We start from the raw sequence: 23,215 nt of genomic DNA, 5'->3' as shown, positions 1-23,215 counted from the left end.
GATGCTTTTACCAGACTTATATATACAGGACTGAGCTCCATACAAAACACTGCAGTGCTCTGCATGTTCTTTCATAGCACCTGATGAAGTGAGCTCTAGCTCACAAAAGCTTATGTTTCAAATTCAGTTCATCTATAAGGTGCATCTCTACCCTGCCTTCTTCCTCACTTTCATTCAGAAACGTGCAGGTGGAGAAAGCGAGAGTGAGGCTGCCTCCCTTTCATACTATAGCTCAGGGCTAGAGGACACATCCAGGAAGTGAACTGAAGCTGTGCCACTACCCAAGCATAGAACAGCAAATAGGTAGAGCTCCACAGCAAATAGGTAGAGCCCTTTTCTCCCCAGCAGCAGCTGGGGTGACAGGGAACAGTGGTAATAAGCTGACAGAGAATAGTTTTAGGTTAGAGATCAGAAGGCAATTTTTTACAGTTAGGGTGGCCAAAATCTGGAACCAGCTTCCCAGGGAGGTGGTTCTCGCCCCTACCTTGGGCAAATTCAAGAGGAGGTGGATGATCACCTGTCGGGGGTCTTGTGACCCCAGCATTCATTCCTGCCTGTGGCAGGGGGTCAGGCTAGATGATCTGTTCAGGTCCCTCCTGACCCTAGCTATTATGAAACTATGAAATAATGCATAGGGCCAGAGAGCATACATGGCTCTGTAACCCAGCGATTAGAGAACTCAGCTGGGAGAAAGGAGACCTGTGGTTCAGTCACATTCCAAGGACTGCATTTCCATTTGATTGGATTGGATGAGTATACATACTCATGTGTGCACAAGTGTACACAGAGCTTCAACAAAACAGAGAAGCTTGGTAAATAGGGCACTTTTCTGAGAAGTGGGAAATGTGGGTTTTAGTTCCCTCATCTTGAGAATGACATTGAACCCACTTAATGGAGGAATTCCCTAGATAGAGAACTATAATATAAAAAGGGAAAAGGCACTTGCAACACCACACCTCCTCCTTCTGCAGCATTTTAAAACAAAAGATTTATCTCTGCTTCATTTCTTTCAGAAATGACTTGGGCACATAACTCTAGGTGAGCGTTCCAGGTTGTGGCCCCTGATGTGACAGATGCTTCTCCTTGCAGTGCATGATCAGCCCCTCACCCCAGAAAGGTGTGGAATTTCAGAATTCCATTTCTTTAGTGTTTAGCCATTAATAATTTCCTCATGAATCGTATAAGGAGCCTAGCCACATAAATCAGGACTGTGGATTCTCTTCCAGGCACCTAAAGTTAAGAGTTACAGTTTTGAGCATCATAACACCTTAAGACCCTTTGTGGACTTGGCCCCAAATTTCTTAAGTGTTTTTGAAAGCTTGGTCCCTGGCATTCCAAAAGGAGTAAACCAGAGTGATTGCTACATTGCTCTAAAGCCTTTGCTGTGGGCTAGTATCTAGAACAGCATTTGCTTTCATTTCAGAAGAAATGACTTGCCTATGGTATTGAACAAAGAAGAAAAAAAGCAGCTATACTGGTATAGGAAAGAAGGGAAAATAAGAATGTATGGGGAAATCTCCTTACTTGAGAGAAGGGTAGTTACACAGTCTAGTGGACAAGCAAATAGAGATTGGTGTGTTGGACAGACAATAAATCAATTTCTGATTCCTCTGGTCAAGTTGTAAATCATAGCTTGCCATAGTACTGCAGATTTTTACTTGCTGATATGTTTGACATGAGGGCGTATACTGTTCGGAATTGGGTGTCCCTTACAAGAAAGAAAAAAGGTGGCACTCAGAAGTTTGGAGCTCTGGCTTGGGCTCTGCATAGAAACTAACATTTTAATACATGCAAATGGCCAGCGCTGTGATGCTTACAGTTGTATAAGTGGCGAAATGCACGTCAACACTGGAAAAATGGCAGCGGCACGCTTTTGAACTAAAACACCTTGGAGGTCCTTTAGTTCAAAAGCGCACCGCCACCATTTTCTGTGCACTGACACGCATTTATCCACATATACAACTGCACACAGCACAACACAGTTCGCCTCAGCGGCAGATCTCCGGCACATCATGGTAAAAAAAAAATGTGTATAAATGCCCAAATATAAGGCTACTGTTTGGTGTCAGATTTCCTACAGTTAAGCAGTTTTTCAGGAAAACCCGCTTAATATAGGCTTTCAGCTCCACCCTCTCCCCTCAAATCTTAGTACATTTTTCCCTTACTTCAAAAATAAATATCTTAAACTGCTAATTTTTGCCATTCGTTATGGCCTCTTCCCCCAGTATTTACACAGTTCCAGGAATGATGAGAGTTCTTTCATTCAGTTGATTCAGTATACTGGTCCAAAGATTTTGCAGATGGCCTTTTTTAATACAGAAGGCCTGCATGTGTTATCAGATGGTTTTTGCTTTCTGGATCTGTTGGAACTCTTGTTTTGAAGGGTAATGTTTGCCTTTGGCATAGAGAAATTGACCAGCTTTTTTCAGTAAGCGCTCCTACCAGCCAGTTCAAAGAATGAGGTAGTCTGAGGGCACATCTACATGTCACCCTATGGCAACATAGCAATGTGCTGCACCACCATGCAGCACACTACAGTGACATAGCAATCACGCGGGTCTACACATGATTGCCAGCTACATTCCTGTAGTGGTGTGCTCCCCCTGGTATAGCGCACTGCTATGTTGATGTAGTGGCGAAATCTAACCACGCACCATGTGCACGGCGCAGTAACCACCTGTATTGCACCATGCTTTAGTACTTCCAAAAGGAAGTACTAAAGCACGGCACTCTAGCCAGGTTTCCGTTTGGTGTCATGTAGACATGCCCTGTATGTCTGAACTGAGAGCAAATTCCATATTTGAGATGAAGTACTTGGGGGTTAGAGCAGTAATGATGATCACGCATATTAGGAAAGTTTTGGGGACTCTTGACTTTTTATTTTGTGGTGTCTATGCAAGTTTTGACTTTTAGAGGTAGTGAAAGAGTGGAGTGGCATGCCACATGAAACATGACGTTGGAGGCATTTATACTGATCAAAACACAAAAGTTAGGGAACACTTATTTGGGCATAAAGATTCCCTTCTTATTGTTTTTTCTACAGATGCCATGGTACTGAGCTTCACTTGAAAGTATAGGGCATGTATTTAACATTTTAGCTTCTGAATTCGACCCTCTGCATTGAAGACTATAGATAAGTTACTGTGAGATCCTACAGCAATCTTCTCGTGTGACATGAATTCTTGACTAAGTCTTAAATAGACTTACAAGTTGAGAATCCAGGCATTAATACAAATGTGCTTAAGTATCCTCTCTGGATCTTTTTGCTTTATTCTCTTGCTTTCTCTGAAGTTACATAATGAACAGTGTATAACAGAAGCACATCAAGGATTGTTTGCTACAATGGAAAGGTTTTCTGCTGTAGCAGATCTTAAGGCAAGTTTCATTTTCTTGCCAAAAGAATGCTGGTAGAAAAAAATATTGCATTATTGATTTATTTTGTATGAAAATTTAGAATGCTGGTTTTACTAGATACAGAAAGTTCCATGAAATATAGAGGGTTAATGCTCTGTATTCTTAATTTTAAATTCCAGATAAATATGGATTCAGCTTTGATCCTATCTGGACTAATTCTTTTGTCACTGTACTAATTAATTCAGCATGCTGGAGAAAAGATGCTAATTTGGGCATCAAAGAAATAAGGGTGGGTTTTTTTGTATAATCAGAGTTGTTAAAAAAAGATAAGTTTTACTCCCATTAGACTGTATCTGGAAGCTCAATCATTTTAGTCAAGTTCCCAGCAGTTGAATACAGTAAAAAATGTATTTGTTCTCTCAATATTGGCATAAGAAATAGCGGCAACAAATATTGGTATTAATAACATGGTTTTTTAATGACAGCTTCACCCTTAATAAATAAAGAAATCTTTTGAATATCAGCTTTTTCTCTTTAACCTTTCCTTTTTCTATTGCTATAATCAGTTAAAATACCATTGTCTCATTGCTGCAATCAGTCTCTCTTCAGAATTTAGTTGAAGATGGCTAGCTAATACAAGTATACGTAGTTACTGAAATGTACCTGAATTTGCAAAATACTCATGACGTATATAGTTACAGAAAATGTAACCAATGAGCCTGCATGGTACCTGATTACATTTCTTAGCCTGTTGCCAGGTCAGTTTTCTCTTCACATACAGCTTTCTGCGATTGCCCAAACTGTCCTGTGAATGCAGAATTCTGTTGTGTTTACTACTGAGAGCAGCTTCCATCTGCAGGGTAGATCTGTGCTTAGTGCAGCTTTTGAAGCAAGCCAAAGGTTGAATGGTCTGGAGAGCCACCAAAATGTCTGTGCAATTATTCCTGGCTAGGAAAACACACCAAATGTGACTAAAACTGTTTTCCAAAGCAACTTTTTTTCATTGTTGTAAAGGCGGTGGCGGGATGGACAAGAAAAGAAGGCTTGTACCTTCCTTAGCTAAACAGATTTAACTACTCTCTGTAGTGTTCTAGTTTGAATTAAAATTGGACTTTGTAGATGTGTGTGCTTGTTCTCAACATTTGACTTTTCTCCTGAGACCTGCTATATATTCTTTACCCTGTGTGGAACTTTAGCTTCAGCAAAGTCTTTAGTCCCACTAGAACAATACTGTACAGCATGCTTAGCTTCCATCCAATAAGTAAACATTTAATAAAGAAACTGTTTAGGTATGTAGAAGACACTAAAAATGTAAAAGATCTATTTCATTAACACTGCTATTAACATAAATGTAAAATGAGTCTGGACCAGTAATCACAACCCACCAGTCTGACTCACTAAAGATCTTTACAGCAATATCTAATCCCCTGTAAAAGTCTGTGTATGAAAGTAATTAATCAAAGCACAGCACTGCTTCTAGAGAGTATTTCTTCTGCTGTAAAGCTGAGTGATAAAATAACTTAAAACACATGGCAGTAGTGGCAGTTAATAAGCTTTTTATAGTCCCTGTGTGGATCTGAAAATCATACCTTATTAGTATCTTTATCTTGCTCACTCATTCACTCTTACTCACATTTAAATTTAATTTTAAGGGTTATTTCTAGTCTTTCGTAAGTGAGCTGCTTTAATAGTCTCAGCATTTTTTTTCATTTGCTGTGAAATGATCAGGAGGAAAAGCTTTTATTATATGTACTTTACAAATCACTCCAGATTTTTTTTACAGATCATTTTTTGGAGCTATCAAGATTTCATGACGTTGTTAGATTTACATTTTTTTTCTTGTCTTGTCCCCTGTTGAATTATCTTTCCTTCACCATAAATGCAGGCAGTTCCATTGCATCCCTTATTAGTTGCAGTGACACCTACCGACCTGGGGGAACCTAATTAACTAAACAAGTCCCAATAGTTGAATTTCACTAGCAAGCTGCTCAGGACTCTATCTAGCAGCTGTTTCTCCTGCTTAGAAGTCTGGAATTTTATAGACCTCCTTGCTTTTTAATCCTTGAAGCAAATATCAACACATTTGAGATCTGGAAGCTCAGTGTTCAATGCAGAAATGAAGTGTTGCCATGACCACAGCTTTAGGTTTAGACATTTTATCCCAGGAACAACAGCACAGCCACATAGAACAGTAGTTGTGTTTCCATTTCTTGTCCCTAAAGTCTTGAAATTCAAAAAAGGATAAAGACATCAACAGATTCAATGATCCTATAGATTTTTTAATACAGATTCTAGACACTAACTATAGAAATATAAATATTCTCAGCCTAGATACCACAGCCAGTAATAAATATTCCAGGAAGAAATTACCCATTTAGTATTCAAACAGTTGATTCTGTTAATGTTTCTAATGGAAAAGAAGGTCTTAGTTATTCTCAGGCCATTGGTATTTTCTTTCAAAAGATAAAGCAAAGGGGAATCCATCTCAGTAGTACAACATGTTTTCAACTATAGTACAGGGGCTTTCACAAAAAGGATGATTCACCCTTCGTTTTTGTCTTTGTGAGATCAGATCACGTAAAGAAAATCCCTTTCTGCTTCTGCATGCAGGAGTAGTATACACAGAGCATTTAGAATATTGGCCTTCTATAATGTAAAGCATACTAATGGGTTTATAGTAACAACTTCCTTCATAGAGCTTCCTTCGCAGGAATTTACACTGGGTAATCATAATACTGCTGATCACATAAGTGCATAACTTGGACTACTTGTTTATTTCCCATTATTATTATTATTATTAGTTCCATTCCATGGGAGATTACTTAGATGGGTACATGCAAGAAATTCATTTTTAAGACTGCCTAATTATGTCCCTCCATTTGCTACATAAGATTTTCAATAAATCGCAATTCTGTCAGTCATTAACTTAAGGGAATTATTCTACATACAGTGCAAAGAGAAAGTGTTGGAAAGCTAGATATGTAATTTTTTTTATTCTTATATCAGTGGTATTAATATAAAAGGCAAGTTTTACTATAATCCAGTTGTTACCTGTAGATGATTAAAACCTCTGTCCTAAAGCCATTCAATTTTCACAGAATTTTCATCTAAGCTTGATTAATTCCACAATGTAATTGTGACAATGGGCTTGATTCTGTCCCATTGAAATCAGTAGGTGCTCTGTTACAGACTTCAGTGGAAACAAGATCAAACTCTATGTGAAGTAAGCAAGGGAGGATTTTCCCCCCTATGTATATTAGAAAATATTAAACCGGGAATGAGCAAAACCATTCAAAATTGCAGTGAGTAGAAGTGAATTTAATCATCATCTGTCCATGGAAATTTAGAACACCTTAGAAAACAGGCCTTTTGCAAAAACCATAAATGTCAGGACAGTAATATGCAAATGAACTCAGATGAGATGCTAGATTTTTTTTGTTTTATAGTTTTATGCAATATATATTCCTTTTTTTAAAAAACGCTGTTGGATTTTTGCCATTGTGACTGTTGTTTTTATTATTTATGCTGGATTTTTTCTGTGCCCAAAAACATATTACAATAATAACGAAAGAAGGAATAGATTTTTTAGGGCTTTAGTAATGTTTAGAAGAAGCCAAAAATCAGAACATTTTTCCAGCCTCAGGCTACATACTATGTATTTTGTATAGCAGGTGAGTATTGTAAGCCCATACACATCCCATGTGGAGCCAAAAATAGCAGAGAAACTTGTTTTTGTCAAGACCAACCCAACATTCTGAGTTTATAATTACATTTGAACTTACCAGTTTGTGGCAACGGCAGCCATACCCGCAGCCAGCAGTGTTTTTGCTGAAAATTGTCAAATTGACAGTTATTACAATCAGAATTGTCATTTTATTTTTTATTTTTAAATATTTCCTCTGTAAGCAAGAAATAATACCTAGACTTGAAAGTAAAGGATGATAGGTATCTTTTTTTCACATTTCTCTTGAGTATGCAACATATCCAACTATACCTCCCTGCACTAATACAAAATGCCCAAGAATAATGTTTTCAAAATCAATAAATACTAGAGTCATATACTAGACACCACAAACTCGTAATTGAAACTATGGGGGAAATGTAGGCAGACAGAATATAAACAAACTACCAGAGCTGGATTATAACCAGGATGCAAGAACTAATGCACTCTCTCTTGAGGAAACTGCTATGAGACCTTCAATGAATACACAGCTGTTGGAAGGCAGAATCTTTTCCTATCGAACCTGGCAGGTGATGGACCCGCAATGTTTTTGTTGTAGTTTGCTGGCTTGTTTGTTTGATATGTCAGTATGAAATGAAATCTGCAAGGTCCCATCTAACTCTTCTTTTATGCCTAGGCCTTCTCATATCTGTGAGACCATTTCAGTCACCCAGGTGAACTCACTTTCACAGTGTCAGTCCCTTTCTATCATACATACCCCCACCAGTCTCCTGGCTGAAGAGGTGGGGTGGGGAGGAATGTAGCAAATCTTGGAAAATCCCATCTCCTGTGTTAGAGGCTGCACAGTCTCTGGGGACCACAGAAGCCAGTAGCAGGGTCAGACTGCCACTTTCTACTCAGAATGAACATAATTATTAAATGTAATATCTTCCATGCATCTGATAGATCTGAAATGAGATTATATAAAAACAAAAATAGGACTGTTGGTGGCTGCATACATGTGTGTTTGGAGCAGGAGGCCCCTGAAAGGGTGTTAAGAGTTTTAAGTAGGGCCTTGGGGCTGTGGTCCTATTGCAAAAGTGTAGGGGAAATGACATAGGTATGTGGTGCCTGTACTTACAGTATTTTCCCTGCACATTTCAAATTGAAGAGCCACCATGTTGAAATATTTCTTCTCTGGGTGCAAGATCAGTAAAGTCCTGCAGCCTGGCACCTGGGCTGCTTCCATCTCCTCTACCACATATGTCTTTTACACACAGACAGGGTAGGATGCAGGGGATGTAATCGCACTCCCTTTCAGCTGAGCTGTGCATATGCAGTGAGCTCTCTGAGCTCCCTGGCTGATCAGCACAGCCTCCTGCAAGAGATCTGTAGGCAGGTAGCTCTCGGAGCTCACCACCTGGTCAGTGCAGATTCTTGCTGGAGCCACTGCTTTTACAGAGCTCTGGAGCCTGTTTATGCTTTCTCTTCCTGTGCCCCCAAATTCAGTGTGGGGAAGGATGTGGGGATGGGGGGGAGGCAGCGGAAACAGAGTGAATGGTAATGGCACCCACCCCCTGGGCTCCAGAGCTGAACAAAAGCCATGGCTCTGGCAAGATGCTGACCAGCTTCTGCGCTCAAAGAGCTACCTACATATGCAGCTCCAATAGGGGTCCATGCTGGCTGGCCAGGGAGCTCAGAGACCTCATTGCACGTCACAGCAGAGTTGAAGGGGGTATGTTTACATGCCCCTCTCTCCTCTCCTGGATACACTCATGCATGTCTGTACACAGGGAGATACAGACACAGAGAGATCATTTTGATTATGATTGGGACCTTATTTTTCTTCAAGGTATTCCTTAGTACTTAATGACTTTGTTTTACTATAGGCTTAGGCCAATGGATTAAATTCACTGCAAATTTGGATGATTACTTTAGGAACCTTTATAAATGGAGTGACTTACACCAGTTAACTGTGTGTGTTGTACTTCAGATTTTCTATTGAAGGTAGTTTGGGCTGATAGGAAAAATTAAAAGTAAAAGAGGTCACTCAGAAAACATTGCATATGGCTGCAGAAGAGTTTGGATGTGGAGCAATGAATTTAAATACAGGAGGCTTAGCAGAGCAATGATTGCTTGAAAGTTGTTAGCTTTCATCTGTGTGGAATGACACTTCAAAGGTTGAAATATGGTAAAAATCATTTGGTCTTATGAAACAAAGGGTTTCAGACTTGGGCAAAGGGGGCGAGAGGGCTCCTGTTAGAAAGTGGACCACAGTGCATTAATTTGTCCAACTTCTTATGATTCTAGCTGCATGAGAAATTAAATGTAACTTTGCCATTTAGTTACTTCTTACAAGCTGTATGGAACAGAAACTGTTTTACCTGAATTTATACTATGCATAATGCAGCAGAACCCCAATACTGTTTGGGACCTTTGGAACACTACATAGAATCACAGAAAATTAGAATTGACAGGGACCTCAGGAGGTCATCTAGTCCAACCCCCTTCTCATAGCAGGACCATCCCCAACTAGATCATTCCAGCCAGGGCTTTGTCAATCCAGGCAAAGGATCAAAGGATGGAGATTCCACCACCTCTCTTGGTAACCTGTTCCAGTGCTTCACCACCCTCCTAGTGAGAAAGTTTTCCTAATATCCAACTTAAACCTCCCTTGCTGCAACTTGAGAACACTGCTCCTTGTTCTGTCATCTGTCACCACTGAGGCCAGTCTAGCTCCATCCTCTTTAGAACCACCCTTCACATAGTTGAAGACTGCCATTAAATCCCCTCTCAGTCTTTACTTTTGCAGACTAAAGAAACCCAGTTCCCTTGGCCTCTCCTCAGAAGTCATGTGCCCTAGCCCCTGAACCATTTTCATTGCCCTCTGCTGGATGCTCTCCAACTTGTCCACCTCCTTTCTATAGTGGGGGGCCCAAAACTGAACACAGTACTCCAGATGTGACCTCATCAGTACAGAATAGAGCAGAATAATTACTTCCCTCAATCTGCTGGCAGTGGTCCTACTAATACAGTCGAGTATACTGTTAGCCTTCTAGGTAACAAGGTCACACTGCTGACTTATATCCAGGGCCATATTCATAAGGACATATTTATAACAAGGGGGGTGCAAATTGGGGCAACCGCACTTTGGGGGGCCCTGCAGAGCTGAGCCGAGAGGCCACGGCAACTCCACGCTGCTGCTGGCTTCATGTCCGGCCACTTGGCAACCCCCCACCCCCGCCACCGAGTCTGCTGTCAAATCTGGCACATTTGGCCACTCAGCACCTCCCCTCCCCTCCCCACCACCCCGACCCTGCCACTGAATCCACCTCCGGCTTCCTTGTGTCCCATGGAGGTGGGGCCCCACACGGGCTGATTTGTCCCAGGCCCTGCACTCTGCTCAGGTCATCTCTGCTCATATCCATCTTATTGTCCACTATAACCACCAGGTCCTTTTCTGTAGAGCTGCTGCTGAGCCGGTCAGTCTCCAGGCTAGGATTGATACATGGGATTTTTCCATCCTAAGTGCAGGACTTTGCACTTGTACTTGTTGAACCTCATGAGATTTCTTTTGGCCCAATCCTCCAATTTGTCTAGGTCACACTGAATCCGAGTCCTATTCTCCAATGTATCTACCTCCCCCCCCCCCCCCCCCCCCTGGTTGGTGTCATCCATGAACTTGCTAACTGTGCCATCCATCCCCATCTTCCAAATCATTAATGAAGATATTGAACAAAAGCGGCCCCAGGACCAATCCCTGGGCCACTTCACTTGATACTGACTGCCAACTAGATATTGAGCCATTGATTACTACCTATTCAGCCCAACAATCCAGCCAGCTTTCTATCTACCTTACAGTCCATTCATCCAACCTGTACTTCCTCAGGACCTGTGTCCTGATTCCTATCCTGTACCCTCATTCCAATGTTACTTGTGTAACATACACATTAAATGACAATAGGAAGCAAAAGCCCAATTATACTTGTAAAGGGAACTCTTCTGAATGAGCTGTCCCTCTAGTCTTGCAATATAGCAAGATTTATCTCTTCTATTTATTGTACCTCCGTTTGATTTTAAACAAAAATACAGACCAAAATCTGTACCTCTCAATTAAGGCCATGAATGAATGAATGACAATTTTTATTGATAAGATCAGAACGTGTGGCCAACTCTGTGTTGACACCAAGGCCAATAAAATTACTTTACAGAGGCCATCCTCTGGTAAGAAGAACCTTCATCAAATTTAAAATGTATGCTAATAATAGTTTAGCATTCCACTGCCTTTTATTTCAGGGCTTTTTGTTTATGTTTCTAATACACAATGCCATTAAACAGGCAAGATCCAAATGTATTCACAATCAAATACTTTGTAAATGATCTAAACTCAGAATAATTGGTAGTTTATTTTATTTTATTTTAATATGTCTTTGTGATCAATATCACACTTTGGGCAAAAGTTCGCTAGGTTATAGCTGCATAAATCTCCAGGTGCTTTGTGCTTGATAAATATTGCATTGTCTCTCCACTAATTCTCTCTTGCTCTCTTCCTTATATCTTAACCAGATTTGGGAAGAAGAAAGAGGATAAAGGGGGGAAAACTGACCAGAAAGGCAATCCAAAACACAACATTCTTAGAGAAGAGGAACTGGAAAAGATGAAAGAAGAGTGTGAGAGGTGAGTAAAATGTACAAGAGTCTCTATGGATTAGCTCTAGAATAGGACACCCAAGCCAGTGATTCCAGGCTGCAGGCAATGAAATGCTGTCTTAGCCTGCTGGTACTGGGTCATGTCCATTCAACAACATTAGGCTAGCCTTCTGGCTTTCGTTTCCTCAAGCTGGTGCTAGGTTGTTGCAAAACAGCCTCTTTTCTCCTTGACTCTCACAGAAATGAATGCTCTCCCTGCACAGCCAGCTTCAGTATTTCTTGTTTGGGATGAACCCTTACTCAGCACCAGTGGGAGGAGATTCTTTTGAGCTCTGGCTCTGTTTCTCTTCCCCTCCTTCCCAATATTGTATGAGCTGCTGCTTCTGGGACTCTGGGTTCTCTCTCTCCTTGCTTTTCCAAAGCAACTGTAGTAGCCTATGCTAAACCTCCAGGCTCTCTTTCCTTCCTCGAATTCCTATGGTGTTTTGCAGAGCTCCAGGACTCCTCTGACTTCAACTTGGCTGTAGTGTCAGTTAGTAGTTTTTTTATGCTTAAAGAACAAGTTTGGTAGATTCTTCTTGTGTTGTTTACTGAAGGTTAAAGGAGAAATTTACATCAGTGCCTAGATACACAATAGGAGTGTGCGAAACAGGCCATATTCAGTTCGGATTTGGATTCGGCACAAATTGGGGACAGTGATTCAATTCATTGATTTGGATCACTGTCCGAATTTAATTCAGCTGGATCTGAATCTGAAGATTCGATGCTAATTCAGAGAATCAGCAATTCAGTCACAGACACAGCCTTAAATGTTTTTTCTACATACCTTTAGGTACCAGGCACTCGTGAACGCTGTGATGGTGGGGCAGATGGAGTGTCCTGCAGGAGTGTGTTTGGGACTGCCTCCCATGCCCCACCAGCTCAGCAATCTGCCACAGGGGGACCCCAGGTGCCCTCTCAGACCCAGGAGGCACCAATTGCCAGGGCAGGGGGTCCCCCACACACTCCCTGGCGAACCCGAAAGTGGACCAGAAGTGTTTCTGGTCCACTTCCAGGTCCACTGCCAAGCACGCTGAGGACCACCCCCTCCCCCCCAACACACACATACAGTCCTGTGGGACGTTCCATCCACCCCAGCATCTCAGCATTCATGAGCTGCCTGGTACCTTTGAGGTATGTAGAAAAAACATTTAAAGCTGTGTCTATATCTGAATCATCAAATCTTTCTGAATCTCTCTGAATCGATTCAAAGGGTTCCAATTCAATTTGGAGAGTTTAAAGGGTCTTCTGATTTGATACAGATTTGAAGATTTGGCTGCCAAATTAGGCCAAATCTCTGCCAAATTGAAACAGTGACCAAAGCTTTGCACAGCCCTAATACACAATATGTTTACTCCACAGTGGAGCAAGTACACAATGCACAGTGCTTGCTACAAAGGAAACGCTGTTCTGCAGAAATTGGAAGTCAGTGAACTCCAGAGAAAGTTACTCGGGTACATGTGCCATGTTGTCAGTTTCATTCTGGAGCAGCCACTTACTCAATGCAGATTGGCTTTCCTGCCACCTGGTGGTTGGGTGCTGTAAGGCAATAAGCATAGGTGTCCAAGGCTAAAACAGATCCTGAGAGTATAAAGAACATTGCTCGCTCTCTCCCTCTCCCCCCCGCCTATAAATACACTTAGTCCCTGCACAACATCAGCAACTTTGTTGCCTTCCCAATGCAATAGAGCTAGTTTTTACGTCTCAGCACTTCTGTTTTCCTGAGTTTCTGCTCTTCAGAAGACTGGAAAAATAGGTAGGCCTGAAGGTCAGCAAACCTTTACCTTCCTGACTGGTGATAATTAGATATTGGATATAAATTACACTACTGTAAAGTGTGGTTTTGTTCCTCACTAGGGGCTAGTTTTTCATAAGAAGTTAATGAATCTGCTACAGCTGCCAGTAAGAGGATGTTGTCCTTTAGCTTAAGCAGTCTTGACATATAGGTCTAGTCTTAGTGGTTAATATGGATAACCCTGGAAACGGAGATGCACAGTAGGGTCCTCCTCTCTCGTGACTATACTACCCATTGGAGAACGGGGAGAAAATGGGCATCACTTATTCCTTGGAGTACATGGCAGGTAGCTTGTCTCTCTCTTGGCTGAAGGAATAGCCCAGCTTTTGTGTTGCTGATCACTAATCATATGAGGCATCCATCTCCTCTCATTCACTGTTGCCTACTTGGAGAAGTATTGCACAATGCATTTTTAGTGATTTTAAACAGAGAGCTGAAGAGATGTATTGGGGGAAAACCCTCAAATATCATTAATGATGATAATTCCACTCATTCAAAAATAGAGCAGGGTAGAGCGCTGATCTTGGATGTCCTACCCAGTGTTTCAGGAGATAGGTTATCTAAACTAAATAACGGCAGGGTGAAATTTATGCTTTAAAATTTCTATTGCGTGTCCCTGATTTTGCCAGAGAGTTGCATGCCTTCTTTATTTTAAACTGCTGCCTCCCAGTTTGTATGCTGGCAATTTGAGAGGTATGTGTCCTTCATTTTAAAGAAGCCAGTGTCTTTTATTAGGATACTGGCAAGCTAAGAAGTATGTCTCCCATCTGTTAAAGGGCCAGTGTCATTTACTAAAATGTTGGCAGACAGAAAGGAATGAACCCTTCAGTCTAAAGGATTAATGTTCCAGTTGGACACAACATAATTGTTCTTAGTATTTCTTTAGTGTTAACTGCTTTTTAAAGAAAATCAGCCCCTGATTGACAGTAAATTGGTACGGCTGAATTATAAACTGGCAGCTCAACGTCTGCATTGTTCTGATTTCTCTAATAATGATTTAAATGTGACCTGGAAGTGTTTTGAGACTGAAATGGAGAACAGCAGGTGGGCTGAAAGGTTGATGACCATAGATTATATTTTTAACTTTCTTATTTGATTCTTCTGCCACAATCCATAAGACTAGCATTTTCTCTCTGTTTTCTGTCAGTTAATTCTGCTTATACATTAAAAAAGTAAGAATATCCCCAAAACAGTGACAATGCACTATAAACATAAGCAGGTCATGTCAGTTCTCTAAATAAAACAAGAGTGTAGCATGTGTTTAGCAGTTAAAAGACTCTAGACAGACTGACTTTTGAACCCTATCTTGTATTGCTGATCACAAGGTTGAAATGACTTTATCAGCAATAAAGGAAAATAACATCTGGTTCCCTGTTCTATGTTTCAGTGTAAAAATTATACAAAGAGGTTGATTGAGATCAGCCAAAAAATGCGTTACCCAGTTCAAAGGAAATTCAATACTTTATATTGTTGTTGACTGTTCACCTGATGATGATACTCATGAAGACAGTAAAAGAAGAGTTTTATAACTGTGTCTGAAGATTAAGTAATCCCATAACATATAATGTAATTCAAGCTTTAGATTTTAATGCATATATTGGCAAAGAAAACCTGCAGTGAGTCCACACCATAGATCTTACTACTACTATGACTTCACTAACTGTAATTCTGCATACTTTATCTCATCTTTAACAAACTGAATTCCAATAAAGATTTACTAGAATATAGGCATCATATTTCCAAGTGAGTTCTTGTTGGGAATGAAGCGAATTTATGGCACAACTAACAAGCTATAACTGTGGAACAATAGACTACAAAACTATGAACAAAAAAAATCTAACAAATCCTATTTCTTCCATAAAACACAAATTACATTTCTAATACTGCCTTTCATAAATTATTTTAATTATGTATCTAATTTGCTCTTCCTGTGAGCAGTTATTTAAGTAATTTTTATTGAGCAGTCTTGATCCAATCCCTACAATAAGAAACGTAGTTTGGCTGCTTGCACCTATACGTCAATGTTCTTACATGCTTATTGTCTAGCTATTTAAAGGCTATATCACATTAATCAGTATCCATTCTTCTTCATGAATCAATGTATATATGCATACACATCTTCTCCCCTCACCTCTCTGCCCCCCCAGACCTTAGCTGTCTATATCAGGTGCTAGGCCAAGATGACAGAGCAGTTGATTTTTGGGGTGCATGTGACAGGATTAATGATCAAGGGTATTTCAGCATCCTAGCAGCTGTGGACTTTGCATGGTTTTGGATGTTAGTTTTGCATGCACTGCACATTTGGCATACCTCCAGCGCTAATGTCCTGTTTCAAGATCTCAGCTGGGAATATTTTCCGATAGGAAGTGCATTTCCAATTTAGAAGAGTAGCATGTCTTTTGGAATTTTGCAAGATGCAGTTTTTCCCATCTACATCCCATCCCCCTATAAATTAACATTTCATAAGATTCATTCGGCATCAGACTGCATATTTTAGCCTTAAAAGGTGAAACCAACCCCTGGTTTTGATGGAGGCAGGTAGATCCTATTTCCATTCCACACCTTCCTTTTGAACTTTCATATGCTACTCTCTCTATTTTCTTGCTTGATTCTCTGTGCTAGTTCCAAATTCCACACTAAAATGTTGTGCCAAATCTACATCATTATTACTTATTGTTTGCATTACCATAGCCTAGGAGTTCCAACCAGAAACAGGACTTCATTGCATGAGACACTGTACAAACACATAAGGGTCTGACCCTACCCCCCAACAGCTTATGATCTAGATAGAAGAGAACAAAGGAAATAAATAGTAACAATATCCCCATATTATAGATGGAAAGCTGATGCACAGATCAATTTAGTGATGTGTCCACGGTCATATTAGGAAGTTTCCGTCAGGACTAAGAATTGAACCCACAAGACTATCAATTCTTTTTAAAACCTGTCTCTTACCATGCAGTTGACACTATGACATGCTTGAAGTACTTAATGGGAAGTTGGGGTGTTGGTCCTTTTTTTTTTCGGTAATAGCCTGATCAGTATCCAATTGCTTATTTCAATTACAGCACCCCCTCTAAATTTTAGGGTGTTTTTTTTTCCTTTTTCCCTTCACATGCCTCCATGACTAAATCTTCACAGAAGAATATCAGAGCTACACAGTAAGATTGTATAAGTAGTTTTCCTTACCCTGCCAGTTGATGCTTTGCAGTGGTGGTTTGTCCTTCCTATTACAAGTCAAATGGTTCATTGAATTGAGGCCCTATTTAAATAAACTCATCATTTTGTTCATGCTTCAGAGGGTTTGACCATAATAAAACATCAGCACCAAAGGTCTAGAATCTGCCCATAAAAAGGAAAAGCAAATATGATGTCTAAGCCTTATGTTATAAGAATTGTGATCAAGCCAAGTAAAATGAGTATTTTCAGGATGCTTAGAATAAATTTCTACCAGATCTGTCATTTTAACATTTTAAAAACAAGATGTTTTAGTAAATTATTACATATTGAGAGAGGTGATGATTTTTTCTTCAACTAAGGCTTTCCCCCCTTTCTGTCTAACTCATGGGGGAGCTACCTTTTAATTATTTAACCTTTGAAAATCCTGGTGGAACAAACTAGATAAATATATTAGGTTCTTGAGCTTTGTACATAATTATTTATTCTCCTTTTAAATGCAAATAAAGCAAATATCAGTTGAAAGAAAACTATTTTTTCCTGTTTGTTTAGGATTATTTTACTAGAATAACCCTGCTAAGACCAAAGTTCCCCTTCCAGCAGAGTTGAACATCTTACTGACATTAGAATAAAATTTCCCTAAATGAAGCACCTTATTGAAACTGGGAATATTTTAATAAATATCATATGACTTAGTGAGTATAAAAGCACTCCATATACAAGTCAATGCTCTGCACCAGTTCATTATGAGAGGTACCTAGCTTGTTTTGTTAATTAAACCTTGGTTTAGTGTTCCTCATTGGAATTAACTGAGAAGGGTTGTTTTTAAAAAAGAAAAAAAAATTGAGTTTTTGAGCAGAAAGTTAAAAAAGCAAAGGGAACATCTGGCTCTTGTTTTCAACAACTGGCAAACTGAATGCTTAAGTAAAAGTGAATCTCAAATTTGAGGAAAGTTAAATGGTTTCAATTTCTGTATTCAAGATTCTTCATTTTCTTTACTTTTCGGAAACCATCCAAAAGCTTCAGTGAGCTTCTCCTTGGTTGCAGTGCTTATTGCCTGTTTCCATAGTTAAAATCAATACATGTGTTTTTGATATTTGGTGAACTGAGATTTAATTTTGCAGCTGCAAGATCCCTATACAAAATAAATGCATCTTACTGAAATAAAAACATTTAGAGACCATTTATATCTGAGAGAATATGAGTGAGTGAAAATCTATTCCCATTCTATCAGCATTTATTTTGTTTTATTTGATTATGGAGGATTTGTATGTTACTGGAAATCAAAATGAAAACCAGAATAGCCACATGAACTGTAGTCTGATAAAACAGTCAGTGATTGTTTGGAATTAGAAGTGGATGCTTATGGCACTCTGAACCAAAACTTTAGGAGCCTTTTAACTGCATAGCTCATTTGAAATCATGTGCACAGAGACCGTTAGCAAAATAATGAAGATTTTGTGCCTATGCTGTAGTTTTGCTGATTCTTCTAGGAGTAGTATTATGATTATTAATTAATAAAAGAAAAAAAGTGAACACAGGCAGATTGAGTCCCTGATAAAATCTTGATAATTGCTCAACTCAGGGAAGACCATGAATGTTTGGGATGCCTATGTTTTTCTACCATTATTTATTAAGGGTTAATCCAATGTGGCATTACTGTTCATTGAATATTCCTGACTTTGCAGCACAGCTAGGTCCTGTGGTTTAGACAAAATAAAGTGTTGGATAGGATCCCAGTTTTAATAGTCCCAATTTATTATAACCATTGAACCCTGATCAGATCACGGATTGGATCAGATCCCAGTTTTTTAAATGTCCCAATTTATTGCTGGCTTGGAACTCTGATAAGAATACATATTTGATTAAGGCTTCAGTTTTCAAAAATTCCAGTTAATTACTTTTAGATTCTTATTAGATCATAGCAGCCTGGTATGGTATGTTGGAGTATGAAAAAATTAGTGGATGATGTTGCCCAGGTCAAGGTCATAGTTTCATTTTGTGCTGACAGTATGAAGTTATCAGATTTCCGTTTATTACAGTGACAGTGCTTGCACTGGACAGGAGAACAGATTAGTCCCAACCCATTGATTCTAAATGATTCTCATTTTAGATCTGCTGCTGCTGTACATACCACAGCATGTAATAAAAGCCTACCATCGAACACCAAGGGTTTGACACTTGGCTGATGGAAGAAATCCTCTCCCGTGTTTCAGAGATCATGACATGGCATTTAGAACCAAGTGGCAGTTTTTGAACTTCCCATTCCAATTTGCAGTGTTGCTAAAAACAAAATGTGGTTTGACAAACCCAGACAAAAACATGCTCTAGTCCACCAAAAGAGGGCACCTCAGACACAATACAGCTAGGGACAGATATTACACACAAACTGGTTAAAGTGATATAAACTGGTTTAAACCTGTAACAGAACAGATGTTCAGTGCACATAAACTAGTTTGAAAGTGGCTGAAACTGGTTTAAGATAAACCTGGTTGAATGTAGTATCAGACTTAACTGATTTGGATCAAACCGGTTTATGTACCCCTTCCTGGTTTAAGTTAACCCAGACTCTCCCAGAATCCCAACATGCTCTCTGGGCTGGGCAGGGCTCTCTACTCCAGAGAGCTGGGCTGCCCACTCCCTGGTTGCAGCTCTGGCAGAGACTGCACATACAGCAGGGTCTGCCTGGCTTCCTCCTGTTCCCCCTTTCCCCCTCACCACTCCCTGCTGAAGCAGGGATTCCCCTCTCCCCTCTGCCTTACACAGACACCTCTTAGTATTAGCCAGCATACCACATGCTGACTACGGTCCATGCTGTGGCAGACGGGACAAAGGCAGACAGGACCATGTAGGCTTAGGGCTTTTTGGAGCTAATCAGCAGGTAGCTGGTAATTTCCCTCCATTCCTTCCTTGGAAAAAGCTGTATAAGAAGAGCTTGAACTAATGAGTTCCTTGTGTTTTCTTAATGGGCTGATAAACACCAAGTTAGGGGTGATAAACACTGAGTTAGCAACTCCCTGCTGGTCAGGAGCAGCGAGGGTGGAGAGGATCCCTCTCTAATCAGAGCATCCTGCCAGGGCCTGACCACGCCCCCACCCCTCAGCTCAGAACTGGGGAAGGGAAGAGAGAGCTACATTTCTGGAATGAAAAGGGAATGTCTATTCTCCTCCAAATCCATTCAAGTGTTGCAGGTTAGACTAATCTGTAAAGATTGAATCAATTTAGGCTCAGGCTTTTTGAATGTCTGTCCCTAGCCTACATGTCCAGGACTGGAACTCAGTATGTTCTGGCTTTAAAAGTTCATTATATTGTTATGCTGGCAGTAGACCCAGACTGGTGCATAAAATAGATTATTTGACATACAATCCCTTATTCCTATTATCACATTTCTTCCCCAGATGCCCTAAATGTCTGGACACAGCTCTTCCCAACATATCATAGTTCAGTGCTCTAATGAACACCCAAAGTTTCTTTCCTATAGTTTTGTTTCCATGGCTTAGTCTTCATGGGGACAGTTATTTCATGATGCAGGGAAGGTTTTTTCAAGGACTATCGCTTATCCGCCTAGCTAAAAAGATCAGAATGCCTCACTGGTACTAGCCTGGCTCTCCCAAGTTAAATGAGCCAGTGTGTGACACTTTTTTTTTAAGGTACACCTTTGAAAACATTGCTTCCAATTTTTTTGCCATTGCCACATCAACATCCTTGGACTCTCTTGCTTTCTTCCTGTAGCACATTCCAGGTTATCAAAAGATCTTACAGAGTACGTCATAGCCGTGGTGCATGGAAGGGAACAGAGTAGATTATGCTTGTAGATATTTAGTCCACAAAGGATCCACTATCCAGTTTTCTGCAATCACAGGGGACTGGACTCATTGGTGCAGTTCATCCTGTCTGGTGCTGTGTTCCATCCGTATAATTTATTACATCATCCAAATAATTTATTACATTTAGTGTCATAGCACTACTTACAAGCTAGTGTTCTGGTGATTCTGGGCTTACAGAATGGTTCCCAGGAGACCATTCTGTCTGGCATTACTAAAAGCAGCCTTTTGGCTCTTCTAACTTGTTATCAGAGCTAGGTCAGTTTCTGACCAACCCCAGAGTCAAAAAGGGCAGAAAAATGGTTTGCCTTCTCCATCGGTATATATTTTATATTAGAATCACTGCTTTGCTTCAACAGATGCTTAACGCAATGCCATAATTGCAGAGCTTATCTCCTATAACTGCCCTCCTGCCAGATGGATTAAAGCACAAGTTCATAGGCATAGTCAACAGGGGACTTCTTATTTGCATGTTTAGTTCACACACTTAATTCCCTTCAGCAAACTTAGTCCATTGAAACCAAAAACTTTAAAAACCCTATCTCCTCAGTCAAAGCCAGTTTTACTCACCCCAATTTTTTAACTGGAACTGTTAATTAAAAATTTTACCTGTCAATCCCAAACTCAAATTAATTTGGCTATTTTATTCTTATAGACAGACTCTGTGCATGTAAATTTCATTTAATTGAAAGACAATTTAGGGAAAATTAATATCAAGCCAGTATTGTTTTGAAGCTTCTAGTATTTGAATTTCATTCAAATGGAGAAAAATAAAACTATTTATGCAGTAAAAGCACCTTGTGTTGTGAGCTTGTCAGATCTCACTAGCTAAGCAGAGTTGTGACAGGTTAGTATTTGCATAGGAGGCTTTCCAAGAACGCCTACTTGCTGCAGGAAATGGTTTTTATGATTCAGTAGATGCCTGTTTTTTTCTCTGAGTTAATCCTAAACCAGAATTACAGTATGTGGTTGGCGATCTTGTCGTGCAAGTAGTGTATAAAATCAAGGCCTTGATATCCTGTGGTCATTACATTATCCCATGCTTTTCTTAAAAACAGTAGTGTAATGTTTTTTGCCAGACACCAACTTTGTTAATTACCAGAGCTAAGCAAACAATGTGCAGTGAATAATTTGTTCACACTCAGTCTCTGTATCTTTCTTTGTGGTTATTCTGCAGATATTGTGCAATTTCCTTACATATATTTGTGCGGGCCGGGAGCGACCCGAGCCCTTTTTCGTGCTGCACATGGGCTGTGGCCAGCAGCCCGGGCACGCTGGATCGGAGAGGGAGGGCGACGAGCTGGAATTAGGCACAAACGCTTAGCGGTAGTTTTAAAGATTGTTTACTTACACCGAGATGGCAGTGGTGTAGGCTGGAAAACTTGCTTGAGTTGCGGTTACAGACACAGACAACACGGACAGTCACGTGGAGGTTGCTAGGCTCCACGGAACAGAGCTCTGGATGCTCTGGGTGAACGCGCCACCAAAATCGGAATCGGAGATACGTCTTATAAAATTTGCGCTCGAAGACGGGAAGAGGTGGGCGATGGATCAGGTCGCCAAGCTCCTCTGAATCTCACACAGGGTCTCTATTACCCTGCCGTGTACCCAGAGTCCCCACGAGATGGATGTGGAGTCCTCTTCGGCTTGGGCGGAAACTGCTCAAGCCCGCTCAAGCCTCTTATACGGCTAACAGGCAAATCGCTAGCCGCCACGTGTGAATAATTTAGCACTAGCCAATTACGGGGAACGAATTTGCATACTGGTGGTGGGAACTCTTTTGCACCGTGCATTTCTCTTGCAACTTGAGCAATGCACTCTGCAAAAGAAGCTGCAAATAGGCGGGAAACTTGTCCCTGCACCGGGGTTCTCCTCTACAATAGGAAACTCTCCCGTGCAATGAAGTTGCAACTTGGCGGGGATAAAATGCCTTTGGGTCATGACATCTACAAATCCAACTATGCGGTAAAATACCTTCTGCTCCCAAATGTGGTGATTGCCATGATGACCCTGAGTGGACAGGGTAAACCCGTTAGCCTAGGATGCAGCCAACGTGCAGTGCCCATCTGCAAACCACTGCCAATGAGACAGTGATGAACAGGTGAGCTTGTCTGCTAATGGCAGCCAGGGCCTGGAGCGCTGCTCTTCTGTACTCTGCCCTGCACACGGGGAACACCTTTAGGCTGCCCTTCTGCCACTCCAACATCCTCAACCAGTTCTTCTGTGAAGTCCCCCAGCTCCTTAGGATCTCCGGCTCAGAGGTGTTGACTACTGAAATTCAGGTCTTTATCTTTGGTGCATGTTTAAGTGCTGGTTGCATTGTGTTTATATTTGTGTCTTATATTCAGATATTCACTACTGTATTGAGAATCCCCTCTGAGCAGGGCTGGCATAAAGCAGTTTCCATCTGCCTTCCCCACCTCATGGTAGTCTTCCTCCATGGGAAGTGCATGATTGCAGACAGGCTACCTAACCTAGTCAGAAGGGCTTTAAACTAGGTATGCCCTGGGGTGGGAACCAAAGCTATGATGTAAATGTGGAAGTGGGTGAATTCAAGGAAGCACAAGCAGGAGGGGACAATAGGGGAAGCCTTGTAATTCTTCTTGAGAAAGTAGGATAACTGGATAGATATTTCAGGTGTCCTTACATGAATGCATGGAGGCTGGGAAAGAAGCAGGAACAACTGGAAGTCTTCACTCAGTCATGGCACCGTGAC

The 23,215-nt window shown here is 40.7% G+C and overlaps 1 protein-coding gene across 1 annotated transcript in view; it reads left to right on the top strand.

Annotated features, from left to right (window-relative positions):
* The window catches only part of PARD3B (par-3 family cell polarity regulator beta), a 229,794-nt gene that overhangs the window by 51,841 nt on the left and 154,738 nt on the right, over positions 1 to 23,215 (top strand). Inside the window, exon 3 of the mRNA XM_025211033.1 lies at positions 11,582 to 11,692. Within this exon, the coding sequence (XP_025066818.1) occupies positions 11,582 to 11,692 (111 nt within the window). The remainder of the gene's footprint in view (positions 1 to 11,581; positions 11,693 to 23,215) is intronic.

This window comes from Alligator sinensis, unplaced genomic scaffold (genome assembly GCF_000455745.1).
Source record: "Alligator sinensis unplaced genomic scaffold, ASM45574v1 scaffold372_1, whole genome shotgun sequence".
Classification (NCBI taxonomy): domain Eukaryota; kingdom Metazoa; phylum Chordata; order Crocodylia; family Alligatoridae; genus Alligator; species Alligator sinensis.
The sequence above is the reverse complement of the archived record's forward strand: the minus strand, read 5'-3'. Positions and strand labels throughout refer to the sequence as shown.